General features: G+C 42.1%; 1 protein-coding gene across 1 annotated transcript; it reads left to right on the top strand.

The window, feature by feature from the left end:
• Nucleotides 1-636: 636 nt before the first annotated feature.
• adamts15a (ADAM metallopeptidase with thrombospondin type 1 motif, 15a) lies at nucleotides 637-11,262 on the top strand. The gene is made up of 8 exons (XM_031760058.2): nucleotides 637-1,791; nucleotides 5,946-6,078; nucleotides 6,206-6,373; nucleotides 8,111-8,394; nucleotides 8,495-8,672; nucleotides 8,772-8,944; nucleotides 9,608-9,783; nucleotides 9,929-11,262. The coding sequence occupies exons 1-8, from the start codon at nucleotides 862-864 to the stop codon at nucleotides 10,719-10,721; spliced, it is 2,835 nt and encodes a 944-aa protein (XP_031615918.1). The 5' UTR covers nucleotides 637-861; the 3' UTR covers nucleotides 10,722-11,262.
• Nucleotides 11,263-14,134: the final 2,872 nt, after the last annotated feature.

Genomic DNA, 14,134 nt, shown 5'->3' with positions numbered 1-14,134 from the left:
TAGCAACAGCCCCCATCCTCCTGTACAGAAGTACTTATGCGCAAAAGCTGTAGCTGAGTAAAAATAATTAAAGTAGTTACTTTCTAACATTTTCTGGCAGTCTTAAAAGAATACCCTCGGACCCCTGCTATTGTTCTTATTCTGTCCACAAGATGTCGTGTGTGATTCTCTCAGAAACGAACCTAATCGCAACATGGAGAAAAAGTGATGCTGAATCCTTACAACTTATAATCTTCCTCAGAGGAACTTCAGCTGCACTATGATAGAGGCTTGTGTCATCCCTTATTTAACCATGCCTGTTATTTTCCTGCTGCCAGGGATTTCTGCTGAATATGCATGTGACATTAAAGATTTTTATCCACTCCATGTGACCAAAAAGCTAAAGATTTGATGGAGTAGTGGATTATGTGCAGGAGTCTGAGTGTAAAGTGCAAGATCTGCTAATTCATCATATTTTGTACGTTGTGACTTATTGATTGGGCTGTTTGATGAGTTTTAAGAGGCGGCCCCAAAAAAAAAAAGAAGAAAAAAAGGCTGAAGCTCATCCAATGAGCGCCTCGAAAGACTCCCCCCCCCCCCAGCAAAGAAAGGTTGTGTTTCCATATTTTTACACATGACCAAATGCATAAGCTCCACACAAGGCAGCAGTCGACTGAGCACACACGTGAAGAATGACCAGGAGGAGTTTTCTCTGAGTGGACTTGTACGACTTGCACTGTTTTAGAATCCTGCGCTTTGGATTATGCTCTTCATCCTGATCCTCTCGTCGCCGCCACTGAGCTTGTAGATTCTTCATCATTCTGATTTTCTTTCTTTCCCCCCCGTTGGTCATTGCAATCTTTGATTAATGCAAACATCGTCATGTTTATCAGATCAACTTTTCTCCTTTACTTTGTGGTCTCACTCTTAAAGCTTGCTCGTTGCATGGAGAGTGAACTTTGCTTCCCGATTAGAATGAATAGTGATGAGAGTATGGATTCTGATAACGACGTGGATTTCCTTAATAGAAAATATGTCCTAAAGATTAAAGCTTTCCAGCAGGAATTAGTGATCGATTTACAGCGAGACTCTAATTTCATTGCCCCTTCCATCTCTAACCAAGGCGCATTGTGGCTCTCCGATACCGATGTCACCACTGACCTGACCCGGTGTTTTTATTCTGGATATGTGAACGCTGATCAGTACTCTTATGCCGCTCTCAGCCTCTGCAAAGGTGTGCAAGGTGCATTTGGCTTCCACGGCTGGGAATATTTTATCAGTCCGGTACAAAATGACACCAGAAGCGCAGAGAGCGCGCACATCGTCCGGCGCAGAGCCAGCAACAACCTGAAGCCCAGCTCTACCTCCAGGTGCGCAGTGGACAGCGACATAAGCCTCCAGGCTGCGCAGTCCTTGGAGAAATACAAGCGACTGGCAGACCACAGCAATGTGACCGAAACGATGCTGAAGAGGATGGGGAGAGCCAAAAGGTTCGCCTCAATCCCCAGATACGTGGAAACGCTTGTTGTGGCGGACGAGTCCATGGCGAAATTCCACGGAGATGACTTAAAGCACTACCTCTTGACACTGATGGCAGTGGCAGCGAAGCTCTACAAGCATCCCAGCATCCTCAACTCCATCAGCATTACAGTTGTGAAGATCATGATTATATCCGAGGAGGACAAAGGACTCAAGGTGTCCGGGAACGCAGCCATGACGCTACGGAACTTTTGCACTTGGCAAAAAAAGATGAACAAAAACAACGACAAGCATCCCGAGTACTGGGACACAGCTATTCTTTTCACCAGACAGGTAAAGAAAACTTTTAGTATCGTTTATGTTACACATGTTTGGGGTAAAACCAGAGCGGGATATGTACTGAAAGCGCAATTACGCACAGAAAACGTAAATGTTTGTTTTTCGCACATGTATTGCGTCACCTTAATGAGTGACATACTGTAAAGAAACCTCTGATCTTGAGAAGGAAAATGTGCAATGTACTGTTATAACTTTGTGATAAGTAAAACTCCAGTTGACGCGTTTTTGGTTTGCTCTGAAAACACTCTCCGCCTCTCATGAACTCAGGGAGCATGCAGGCAGTCCACCAATAGCATCACAGCTTTGACACCAAGGCTGGGTCACACAGAGCTGAACAGAGCACCAGACTTGATTGCTCGTCATAGATCCTCAGAGGGCAGTTTTATAGACTTGCAAACCCTGCACTCCCAAATATTTGCAAGATGACACAAGGTCAGAGATGAAGTCATTGCTCACATTCATTGGTCAGTGTGATGTATGCGCTTCCATTACCACTGTGAAAACTTGCAATAAAGTTGACAAGTCAGCCCAACTGATTTAGTTACAGTGAAAGTGTTTAGCTTGCAGTCACAAGGTCGTCTTAAAACCTGTGTTATCAGAGTTATGGTAACATAATAAGGTACTATTCTGTCAGCCTTAGTAGCACATAATGATAAGTAAACTATTGCTTGTTATACCTGCAAATTTACTGAACATAATGAGCGTCAGTGCCCTTGGGGATGTACTGTGTGGATGTGTTATTTTTCTCAGCTGTTCCCATTCTGCTGCAGCTGTCTGCTCCTCATTAAACAGGCCCCTGAAGGGATGGGATGGAGGGACTGAGGGTGGTGGCGGTGGGGTCCTTCGTGGATGTCAGAGTTACATGCCTGCATGTTTTTGACTCACCTGTTCGCTCTATGTCTGAAACAAACTCCTCCACATCAGCAGCTGGACTGCATCTTTCCCTGGCAATTCTTCAGTCTGTCACATGCTTCCTCCTCCATTTCTTTTGCTACGGTGGTTCTGCACAAGTTTTTACAGTATGTCCTAGCTGAATAGATCTCGACAGCTTAAGACGGTCAGCATTTTCCATAAAAGTGTTCCAAAAACGAGGGTGTTACTGGGTTCTTTACTTAAAATGCAAAGCTGATGTTATAAACTCTGCAGCCACTTGACACGACCCAAGTCAGCTTTACTGGCTTCTCATGGAGAGTCACAAGGATGTAATTTACTATATAAAGCAAAAAGACAGGCATTGAGCAATCAAAGGTTTGGTGAAGTGTAACAAGTGCAGGGATTCAGAAAAAAGCCTCCTTTTAACACAGCAGGTTGAACAAAGAATTCTCACCTCTAACCACTGTGTGTTGAACAACAGATTCCTGGTGTAATATCACATATAAAGTGCACACAAAACAAAACATTGAGTTTATGAGCGAATGCTAACATAGCGTACAAATGAAAAGTCTAAACAGTGGCTTGTGGTGCTTAAACTTTCTTTACAGCACCATCCAACCAAACTCATGCTCAACATCAGGAATCTAGGGCATACAGGCCTTCACTGACCTTTTACAGTCAGTTTCATATTGAATCTATTAGCATAATCACTGTTTCCTGAAGCAATAAATAAAACTGTGGGGTTTGCAAACATGTACCTAACAAGCTCTAAACATTTCAAGGTCTAAGATCTCCATTGTACTGCATGAGAGGCCTTTACTGATCATGAGATTGCAGTTAAACCTGTCAGGCTTTGTTCACTGCAATTAGATTGACATATACTTTTTCCTTTTTTATTTTCTTCTCGATTTACGCCTAAGAAGTTTCCCCTCTTAAACTCAAGCACATCTAATATATATCAGTTTCAGATAAAACAAGGATTCTGCTGACATGTCTGCTAACAATTCTGCCGCATCATGACACAGTGACTTTAAGTCTGTCCAATTAGTGAGTAGTATTTTCCTTTGTTTACTACAGTTTTTAACAGATATTTCAAAGCCCATTCATTCTCCACTTAACACCAGCCCATTGTGTAATTTTGTAGGTTTTATGAAGACCAACTCTGTGTTGTCCGGAGGCAACTGCGGTTGTCCCAAAACAGTATAGTCAGCGTGATTTTTGTGCAAAGAATGCCGCAAAGTGCGCTCCGGTTCCTTAAGTTGCACAGAATGTTTATTATACGAGAGCAGCCAAAAGATAAAATCTGACCATAAATCTGCTAGAATGCAAGTTCCCCCGGGGAGAGAGGAGGTGACTGTACTTTAGCTCACAGCTTGTTTGCCTTTTCTTACATGATAGATAATGGGCTGAGAAAGAAAAGAGCTCACCAAAGAATGTCCAGATGTCATAAACTCGGCCCGGGATACTGCTGCATCAGACCTATAAAACTCTGAGAAGCACCTTTTTCAAAGCTTTTGAATATTGTTTCCAAAGCACAAACAGGTAACAGGCTGGACGGGATTTAAAAGCAATAAAATCTGTACACAAAACAAAATGGAAATTTTAGTCTGCTGAGGTAAGTATTGTTTTTCTATTCTTTTTTTTTTTTAATTCGCAGGAACACCAAAATTGCAAAGACAGATGACAGATGTGGGAAGTAGGTCATAGCAAACAACAAACTCATTGACTTGGGTGTTTCTTCTCCCCTGTTCATCTTGCAGTTCTTCTATTTTTTGTTTTTTTACTGAAATGGCCCAAACTTTCAGATGTCCTCCAAGCACATGAGGACATCTGGATTAGATTTGCACTGGTGTACAATTGTGGTTTTGTGGTTTATTCTAGGAATGATTTGTCATAGCACTCGAGGTCTTCACTTGGCCCCGTGTTTAATGGTTACATTAAGCACGGCTGAGGATTGCAGGGGCTGCGGGAGACTCAACTGGTGTTTTATCTGTAATAGCTGACCACCACTGGTTTTCTGTGTTTTGGGGTATGTAGGGACAGTGCTGTTTAGGGAACAGGCAGATGGGTGGTTCTTTGCAGCGGTTACTGCCGAAGTTGTCCTGTGATTAGGAGGTTCAGCTCCAAATGCATACTCGCTAAGACTGGATTTTAAAACCTGTGGTAGAGAAATAGGTCATCTGGAAACTCTGCTCTGGCATGGAAATGTTATGGTTGGGGTTATTTAAATTACCTCATAGGAGAAGGTGTGCTCTAAACACTGTTTCCCACTAAAAAGATTTAAAGACTGGGTGGTGGAAAGCAGCGCTTGACACGACTGAATAATTTCCCAATTTCTTAAAAGCAGATCTTGCTGCGATGACATCAAGACAACATAAAAGATAATTTAATAATTGTACTTTCATAAACTGGACATGATTTCAATCGGCCCAATAGCATCGCACCCAGACAAGTTAATTGCCGACGTCTGGGAACAAGGTGACATCACCACAAAAAAGCCAGACAGGGCAAGAATGAGGATAAGCTGCAGTCCAGTTTCAAACAAACTCCAATCATCTCTGAGAAAGAAAAATGCAGACCAATAACCCAAACTGTCTGAGGTCACGCTGATCACTTGAAAATAAATGTCTTGTTACAATAACCTTTATTGAGCTGTGTCACACTTTCCCATAACACTGCAAATAACTCAGTAGGAGCCATTCTTTGATAATCGACAGAAATCATTGTCTAATTTAGCTACAACTGGATTTTATGTTATCTTAAAAATACATCTAATGCCATTATCAAAACAAAGTGGAGAGTCTTAGGCCGCTGTGCTGTTTAAATGTTTGGCGCACAGTTGTTACCACTTTGATTTACTGTTAATCCGCTGCAGCCCATTTTGTTTCTCAGCATCACACATCAAAGACCAATAACGTCTTTTTTTCTAGTGTACTGAACAAAGTTGCCAAAAAAGCTGCTAAAAACACAAATATGTTGAGCTTAAACAGCACTTACTTCTTGTTGTTGTTTAACTCAATGAAAAAGATGTTAATATGTCAGCTGTACATTTATAAATAGTACCAACTACCCAGAAGTGACTAATACAATAAAAGAAGACAAAATTGTAACTCTCTTTGTGTTTCTGTGTCCGAGACACTTAGCTTGGCTAGCCTCAAGCACCATTGTGATTCAGACTTTGGTTAAGAGGAAGGATGGATGCAAGCCCATGTTTGACTTTGCCTTTAGCTGTCATTGTTTCAGATGTAATCATGCTAATGTCTTTTTTCATCCAGGACCTCTGCGGGGCCTCCACCTGTGACACACTTGGCATGGCAGATGTTGGCACCATGTGCGACCCCAAGAGGAGCTGCTCTGTAATCGAAGACGACGGCCTTCCTTCAGCTTTCACCACTGCTCATGAGCTCGGTATGCTCCGTCGACGTCATCCTTCATTCAGTCCACATTAATATCTCAGTGTCCCTGAAAGTGTATATGCATAATCACAGTCTGTGCACTCATGAAAGACATCTGAGATCTCACTCCCTCTCCACAGGGCATGTGTTCAACATGCCACATGACAATGTGAGATCCTGTGAGGACCTGTTCGGAAAAATGCTGGAGAACCACATGATGTCACCTACACTAATTCAGATCAACCGTACCAGCCCCTGGTCCCCCTGCAGTGCCGCAATCGTCACTGAATTTCTGGATGGCGGGCATGGTGAGTTCTCTTGACCTCTGACCTCAGTGTTTCCAACCTGAAAGCAGTCTCATAGCATCCTTGAAAAGGTCGAAAGCCAGAGTTAGATACATAGTTGTAAAGAATCTTGAAGCAGTAATGACTTACAAACATATAGCAAGGCATTGTCCTCACTGTGTTGGTCACATGGTGCTGTCTGTTCACAGCTGTGTTTTGTTCAAATCACAACCATGCTTTTGTTTTTGAAGAGCAAGCCCTGATTCCAAACATTACTGAAATCATTTTTGGATAAATGCAAGCGAGAGAATGGATTAATTTCAATATCCACCTATGCTTGATTTCTCACATCTGCCAAACCTCTCGTATAAAAAAGGCTTGCAATAGCCAAGAAGAAATTCATTCATTTGGATGCAGATTGTTTGCCAAACAGGACAGACCACAGCATTTGGCCTTGGAGCAATTCTAAACTTTTATTTTAAAACTGCCCCCACATCTGTCCCAAATTACAGGCCTTTTTTTCTGGGGAGAGTCACCACAGCGGTTTGGACCACTAAGTGTATCTGCATAATGTTTCCCATGCAGGTTTACTCCAAATAGACATTTTTTTGTTGTTGCTCCTCTCTATTCATTTTGGAAATAATCTGTGGACAAAAGTACTAGTTTAGAGGAAGATCTTTGACTTGACAGGGAGTGATTTCTGTGACAGCATCGTAACCTGGTTTCTCCTGGCCATCTGTCATAAATCTAAACTTCAAAAAGCAGTGGGGTGGAAAAAGCATGTTGCCACATGCTTGTGGTAATTTTCATTCAGCGCTGTGTCCAGACCTATTTGTAACCTGTTTAAACACACACACACCACCAGCTATTGTTTCCATGATTGCTCTTTGGAGAGAGACTAGGAAGGAAGAGATGAGGTTCAGCTTATTTGGCGTAGAGTGATTTGTTTGTACAGCATTGCCTTATCTGATAATCAGTGTGTTTTCTGCTACATCTGTGGGATTGTTACCACCGTACCGCAGTTCGTTTATAATGTGCTGCGAATTCACCACAACATGAATGGCATAATAAACAGTTCAAGTGGGGGAACCCAGTTTTTCCAAGCACGGATTAATGTGTTTGTATGTGAAAATTCCCCATAAGAGTGCAAAGTTCTGCATGTTTCTGGGGGATAAAAAAACTTCTCCTGGAAACCTTTTTCATCCACTCATGTTGGCCTTTCGTGATTCCATTTTGCACCTACTTGCAAACTCTTCCTGATATTAGTCTGTATTTGTAGCTTCTGATGCCTTTGACCTTTGCAGCACTATCTAGCTGCATATCCTTTTAATCAATATTCTAGTCTAACTGCAAGTCATTCAACAAGGCTGGGATGGAAAATAAGAGGAGAGGCTTGTGGGTTTTTAGTGGGAGTTTGAGGAAGGGACTGGGGTGGGAATGACTGTGTGTGGTGTGCTCATGCAGAATTCTGTGTGTGTGTGGCATACATTGCATATACTGCATCAAAGCCCAAATCACAAGGGCAATGACTGCTTCCTGTGCCCACCCACAATCCCACCCACCACAACACAACACGCAGAAAAAGCACACATTTAATGAAGAGGACCATATAAATATTTGAGAATAAGCATAAACACATTGTTTTTCATTGTGTTTTTCATGCATTTGTGTATTTTGGTTGCATCTGTTATACCTGTGTGTCATAGAAGAAGAAGGTCATACTGTGTTATTGTGTGGCTTACCGAATCTCCGTCTTCTTAGGTGATTGTTTGCTCGACCAGCCTCAGAAACCGCTAGTCCTACCTGACACGCTGCCAGGATCATCCTACCACCTCGAACGCCAGTGTGAGCTCGCCTTCGGTGAAGGCTCCAAGCCTTGTCCCTTCATGCAGCCGCCATGCAGTCGTTTGTGGTGCACTGGAAAGTCCAGCGGACATTTGGTGTGTATGACTCGGCACTTTCCCTGGGCAGATGGCACTCAGTGTGGGGACGGACAGGTCTGCGACCGAGGGGTCTGCACTGACAAGCAGGTTCACAACTTGAAGGTAAGATTCATGCAGTTCTTTCTGTCAGCACATACCTTTATGAGGATATGAATAATGATAGTATTTATTTGCATTTTTATTAATGCATTCTTATTTCCAGGTGGACGGCCGCTGGGGTAAGTGGGGCCTGTTCAGTACCTGCTCACGCACATGTGGTGGTGGTGTCCAGCTGTCAAAGAGAGAGTGTAACAACCCAGTTCCATCAAATGGGGGTAAATACTGCCAAGGAGTTCGGGTCAAATATCGCTCTTGCAACCTGAACAGCTGCCCTGACACAGGTACAAATCTCTCAACACAAAGAAGTATATCCAGTTACGTATTTAAGCTAGAGCAATCCCACCTCTCACCTTCTATGTCGTCCCTCCTTCTCTGTGTAGGTAAGACATACCGTGAAGAGCAGTGTGAGAGTAGCGGCCAGAGATTCAGCAGTAACCGTATCAGCCACTCTGTGGTGTGGATACCCAAGTACTCTGGAGTGTCCCTCAGTGACAGGTGCAAACTCATCTGCAGGGCTAATGGTACGGGCTACTTCAACGTCCTGGAATCAAAGGTAAGAATAAGGTGCACTCTAGAGATAGAAAATCTGATTGGCGATCAGTCAAAAGTCAAAATACATTAGCGCTTAAAATCCTTTTATTTTTAGAGGCAGCGATAGCAAAGAGAATATATTTCATCCAGCTGCCTCTGGTCTCTGAACAGAGCAGGGGAAAGAATGAAGGAGAGGAGGAGGAGGACAGTTTATCTTTTTCAGATAGCAGGGCGCAGAGTGAGCTTTTGCAGCAGTGAGACAGAGTTCGCACTTCAGTCCATCAAATCAGCTGAGAAGGAGCAGATAGGGAGAACTCAGGGGACACGTAGATCAGCTCAGCACAGGTCAGCTGGATGTTTTAACCACTGACTCACAGCTTTAAAAGTTAGCTGGCAGCAGGTTTTATGTAGAATTTAGTTTAAGACATGAGCTGAAGTTAATAGTTAAGGATGAAAAAAACCTTGCACACTTTTTCTATATCACATTTGGATACATACTGGAAATAGGGCCGATCTCAAAACATGCACTATACTATGACATTCTGGTGTGTACACTTACGAAGTCATGCAGGTAGTTTACCTGAAATTACAAATAGTTTATTGTATAAAAGGAATAAAAGGAACAAGTGAACTCATTTGTAACAGTTTTTCGATGTGTAACGCTTCGTGTGTTTTTACATCCAAGGTTGTTGATGGGACTCCATGTTCGCCAGATTCCACGGGAGTGTGTGTCCAGGGAAAGTGCATTAAGACCGGCTGTGACAGCAAAATTGGCTCCACTAAAAAGTTTGATAAGTGTGGAATCTGTGGAGGTGACAACAAGGGCTGCAAGAAAGTGTCTGGACTCTTCACAAAGCCTGTGTGAGTATCACTATGTCATCATGGGACGGGCTCTACAAAGCGTTGCTTAGGTCATTCTTTTTCCCCCACTCACTTCAACATTACTTTATCATTTTCGCTCCACTAGTACAAGCCCCCACTGACTCTAAAATGTTTTGGCTTGCAGGCATGGCTACAACTTCGTTGTCATGTTGCCAGTGGGTGCAGCCAATATAGACATCCGCCAGCGAGGCTACAAGGGAATGGTCAGTGATGATAACTACTTGGCCGTGAAGAACAGTGACGGCCATTACCTGCTCAATGGGAACTACATAGTGTCAGCTGGTGAGAAGGACATCTTTGTAAAGGGAAGCTTGCTGCGCTACAGTGGCACAGTCGGCCCTTCGGAGACCATACAGGCCACGAAGCCCTTGGGAGAAGCCCTGACGGTGGAGGTGCTGTGTGCAGGCAAGATGACACCTCCTCGCATCCGCTACTCCTTCTACCTCGCCCGTCAGGTCAAGGAAGACAAGAATCTGAAGAAGAATGAGAGGGTAAACTCTCAAAACAGTGTCCTGGATGAAGATAGTGTCAAGGAGAAAGACACAGATAGCCTAAAGATGTCTTACAAAAAGGAGAAACCCGTTATGGACAAGTGGGTTACCACAGGCTGGGATGATTGCTCCGTTTCCTGCGGCCGTGGGAGCCAGAGGAGGATGGTGCAGTGTTTGAAACCAGACGGGAAGCCAGGGTGGAACTGTGACACTTCACAAAGACCTCCAGCCACCAGGGTTTGTGAAGGGCCATGTCCTGAGTGGTATATTGGGCAGTGGTCACCGTGCTCCAAAACCTGCGGGAAGGGCTTCAAGAGACGACCACTGCACTGCCAAAGCCAAACTGGGCATCTTCTCACAAGAGATCACTGCACTGGCGTTCGTAAACCACAGGAGCTGGACTTCTGTAACATGACGCCTTGCTAGTAACTTAAACCTATAAACGACACAAGTGTTTTTTTCTGTTTTAAAAGGGTGAATTGATTCCATCTGCAAGTATCTTTTGTATCTGTCAGACATGGATTTTTCCACTTGGGCTGTTAGAGGATGATGGACACCTGCTTGGAAGAATATCAAAGCTCAAACCTGGAAGATGAATGCTGGAAGATATCTTTCACTGCCACTTTGTTTAAGCATTATTCAGGAGTACATTTTATGGCAATACAAGATAATCAAGGTCAAATAAAATTTAGTTGAATTCCTTGTACTGTCAGCAGATACAGAATGTCCATTTGCAAGCAATCAATCTAGTTTACCTTTTGAGTCTGGAACCCATTTCATGTCATAATACTTTAACTGTGCAGGCTGCAGATTAGTGAAAGCTGTGGGTAGTTTACAAAACGCCTCCAGTCATTTTTCAAATAGCAACTATACCAAGAGTGACATGTATGAATAACAGTTGGACTAAAACATAGTTCCAAAATGTCTCACGCATGTTTTATCGGTCATCTTTTTTTTTTTTTTGAATCACAAGGAATTTTAAAATCTTCCAGCTGATTCTGAAATGAAACTGGTATAATTTTCATTGTTGTGTTAATACTTACTGTTTATTCCTACCACCACGCGTTTACAGTTTGGTAGTTAACTCCTGCAGTGGATCAAGACTGCTAATACTGTGACGTTTTAGGAGTAAAAATGCAAAACACACGATAGTCATGTAGCCAGGATTTCTTCAAAACGTGAACAGAGATCACCTTCGTTGTACACATCGTGTTTCACTTTAAGCTTGAATATGAAGTCACACTGACTAAACAACACAGGCCAGGAAACACTGACCTAAGATAGAGGCCTAGCCAGATACTATAAGCACGCAAATACACACAGACTGCATTGAGATCCTCTCTCTCGTGATCACTTCCTTCATTTGACCTCAGCGACAGTATTCGTAGTTCATAGTGTTCAGCCAGTCGTGAAGCCTGTTAAGTCATGCCTGTCTGGCACAGTTAGCACAGCTAATTTATTATCAATAAAACAATAAATCACAGAGAGAATGTGTTTTCCTGGATCCCCATCTTCTTATGGCCTCACAGCCTGAGCCAAGCTGTTCTGTCGACAGACTCGGAATCCTGTAATCCATTATGTTCTGTTTTATTTGAAGGGGTCACATTCACCAGTCCAACATCCGACTACAGGGTAAGTCTCATGTTAGTTGGCTGTTTTTTGTTTGTTTGTTTTTGAATCTGCTTTTGCACTTTGTACAGCAAAAGAAACCAATGACTTACACGGGCTGTACTGTATACTATGTATACATTTATTCAGCTCTGTGCAAAAAATAATGTAAATACTCTTTTTTTTTAAAATCTTTTTTTACACAGGCATTTGTAATGGTCTTTGACACTAGTGTATTTATTCCAAAATAAAGTCATTACCGTTGTAACTGGTGCTTTGTTTTTCTTTTCTCAACTCTGTAGATATATAATGTTAATATCAGTCTTCATTCGGTTGCGGAAAGACATCCGCTTTTCACAATAGACTGTAAAAAGGTGGACATAGCCAAAGTCATCTTGCTTTTTTAGGGAAGGTGAATATTAGTCAGCTGCCTCTGGCTTCTAAGCAAGCTAGCAAGCTTATTCACAAAGGTGCTTCCACAGACTCTGTGGGTGCATTACACAGGATCCCAATTAACTAGTGCTGCATGGGGCCTCTCTGTGTGGAGTTCTGTTCTCCCTGTCCCTGCTTCTGGCTTCCTCCCACAGTCCAAAGACATACACGAGATGAGATAATGTGATAATAAACTGGCTGTAGGTGTGAATGTTTGTCTGTCTCTGTGTTAGCCTTGCGACAGATTGGTGACTTGTCCAGGATGTACCGTGCCTCTTGCTGTATAACAGCTGAGATATGCTCCTGCGACCTTGAATTGGACACACAGAAGATGGATGGTAATATACAAAAAAAATATACAAAAAAAGTATATATATATATATATATGTACAAAAGGCTAGGCTAGGCTGATAGCCTAATAGCCTAATAGCAGGCTATCAGCCTAGCCTAGCCCTTAAAGCTAGCCCTGAATTATACCTGAATGATAACTTTAATCCATAACAGAATTTAAATAAGTGACTTATAAAGCAACCTGAATACAGCTGTTAGCTAGAAAAGACTAAAACTATTATTTGTACCAAAGTGTAAATGTTTTTATATCTGTGGTAAATCTGAACACTTTAAAATGTGAGTCTATGAGCACTGACTTGCTTTTGGCTTCATTCTCTTTTTTTTCTTTTTTTTATACCCTTGAGGTTTTCACTTGCTGTTCAAAGTATTTTTATAGATGACTTTTCTTAAACCTGCCATGATATTTTCAATGCACACATTATAAAAAATCTATCAATGCTTTAATCACGGGCACTTACGTTCTCAAATGAAAATTACAGGCTGTAATTAGTTCCTCACAGAAATGTCAGTGTGAATAAATGGAGACAAAACTTAGAGTGGTAAACATATTTTGAGGTCAGTATTCAGAGAGACTGAGGAGAAGAAGCAGCTGGAGTGTGGCCTAGAAAAAATGAACAATAGCCTACATTTATTCTCTGCTTCCTTTTTGCTCAAATCTCTGCATTAAAGCCTTTCTCTTATGTGTGCAGCTGCAGTAATTGTAAAGATGAGGTATTTGTGGCCATGTAGCATTTCAGTGTAGCCTATAAACCACTTTGTCATGCATTTGTTTTGCATTTAACATTTCAGACATGCAACTATGAATACTTTCCACTGGTCGTGCACTGATGCGAACCTGTTCACATTCTCTGTGACCGGTCCAAGAATGCAGCTGTGTTGCGAGGTGGAAATTTTGAATTGTGTGATTTTGGCAAGATGACTTATGCATGGCTAGCTGTCTGACTAGTCTAGAAAAAGGTCTGTGGGCGGTCTTGATTCCGATGTTTTTTTCCCCCCCTCTTTCCTTTTTTTTTTTACTTACTGAGAAAGAAGTGATAAGTCAAAGAAAAAAAGTAGAGAAGTCTGACCTACATATGAACAGATAGAAGAAAGGCTGCCGGAGAGCCAATGGAAATATTTATTTCTTTCCCCAGCTGCCTCTTGCCTGGGTTTATAGTCATATCTAGTTGCCGTTTTCATGACTTTAATTGATTCAGACTCCTTATCAAACGGCTGTTTGGTTGTAAAAGTTTCTACCAAATTAAGCTTTTTATTTGGAAAAATCTATCTTAGAATTTGTGAGGCCTGTGTTATATTACAATTTAACACCATGGATTAATGGATGCAGTCCTTAAAGCAGTTTATATGGTACACACTCCGTGATGTTCACTTTTGTGGAAGAACAGAAACTTCCACAACAGGAATTCTGAGGTGATTAGATGAAGGGCATATTGTCACATGACTTAGAT

The sequence above is a fragment of the Oreochromis aureus genome, linkage group 10 (genome assembly GCF_013358895.1).
Source record: "Oreochromis aureus strain Israel breed Guangdong linkage group 10, ZZ_aureus, whole genome shotgun sequence".
Lineage (NCBI taxonomy): Eukaryota > Metazoa > Chordata > Actinopteri > Cichliformes > Cichlidae > Oreochromis > Oreochromis aureus.
The sequence above is the reverse complement of the archived record's forward strand: the minus strand, read 5'-3'. Positions and strand labels throughout refer to the sequence as shown.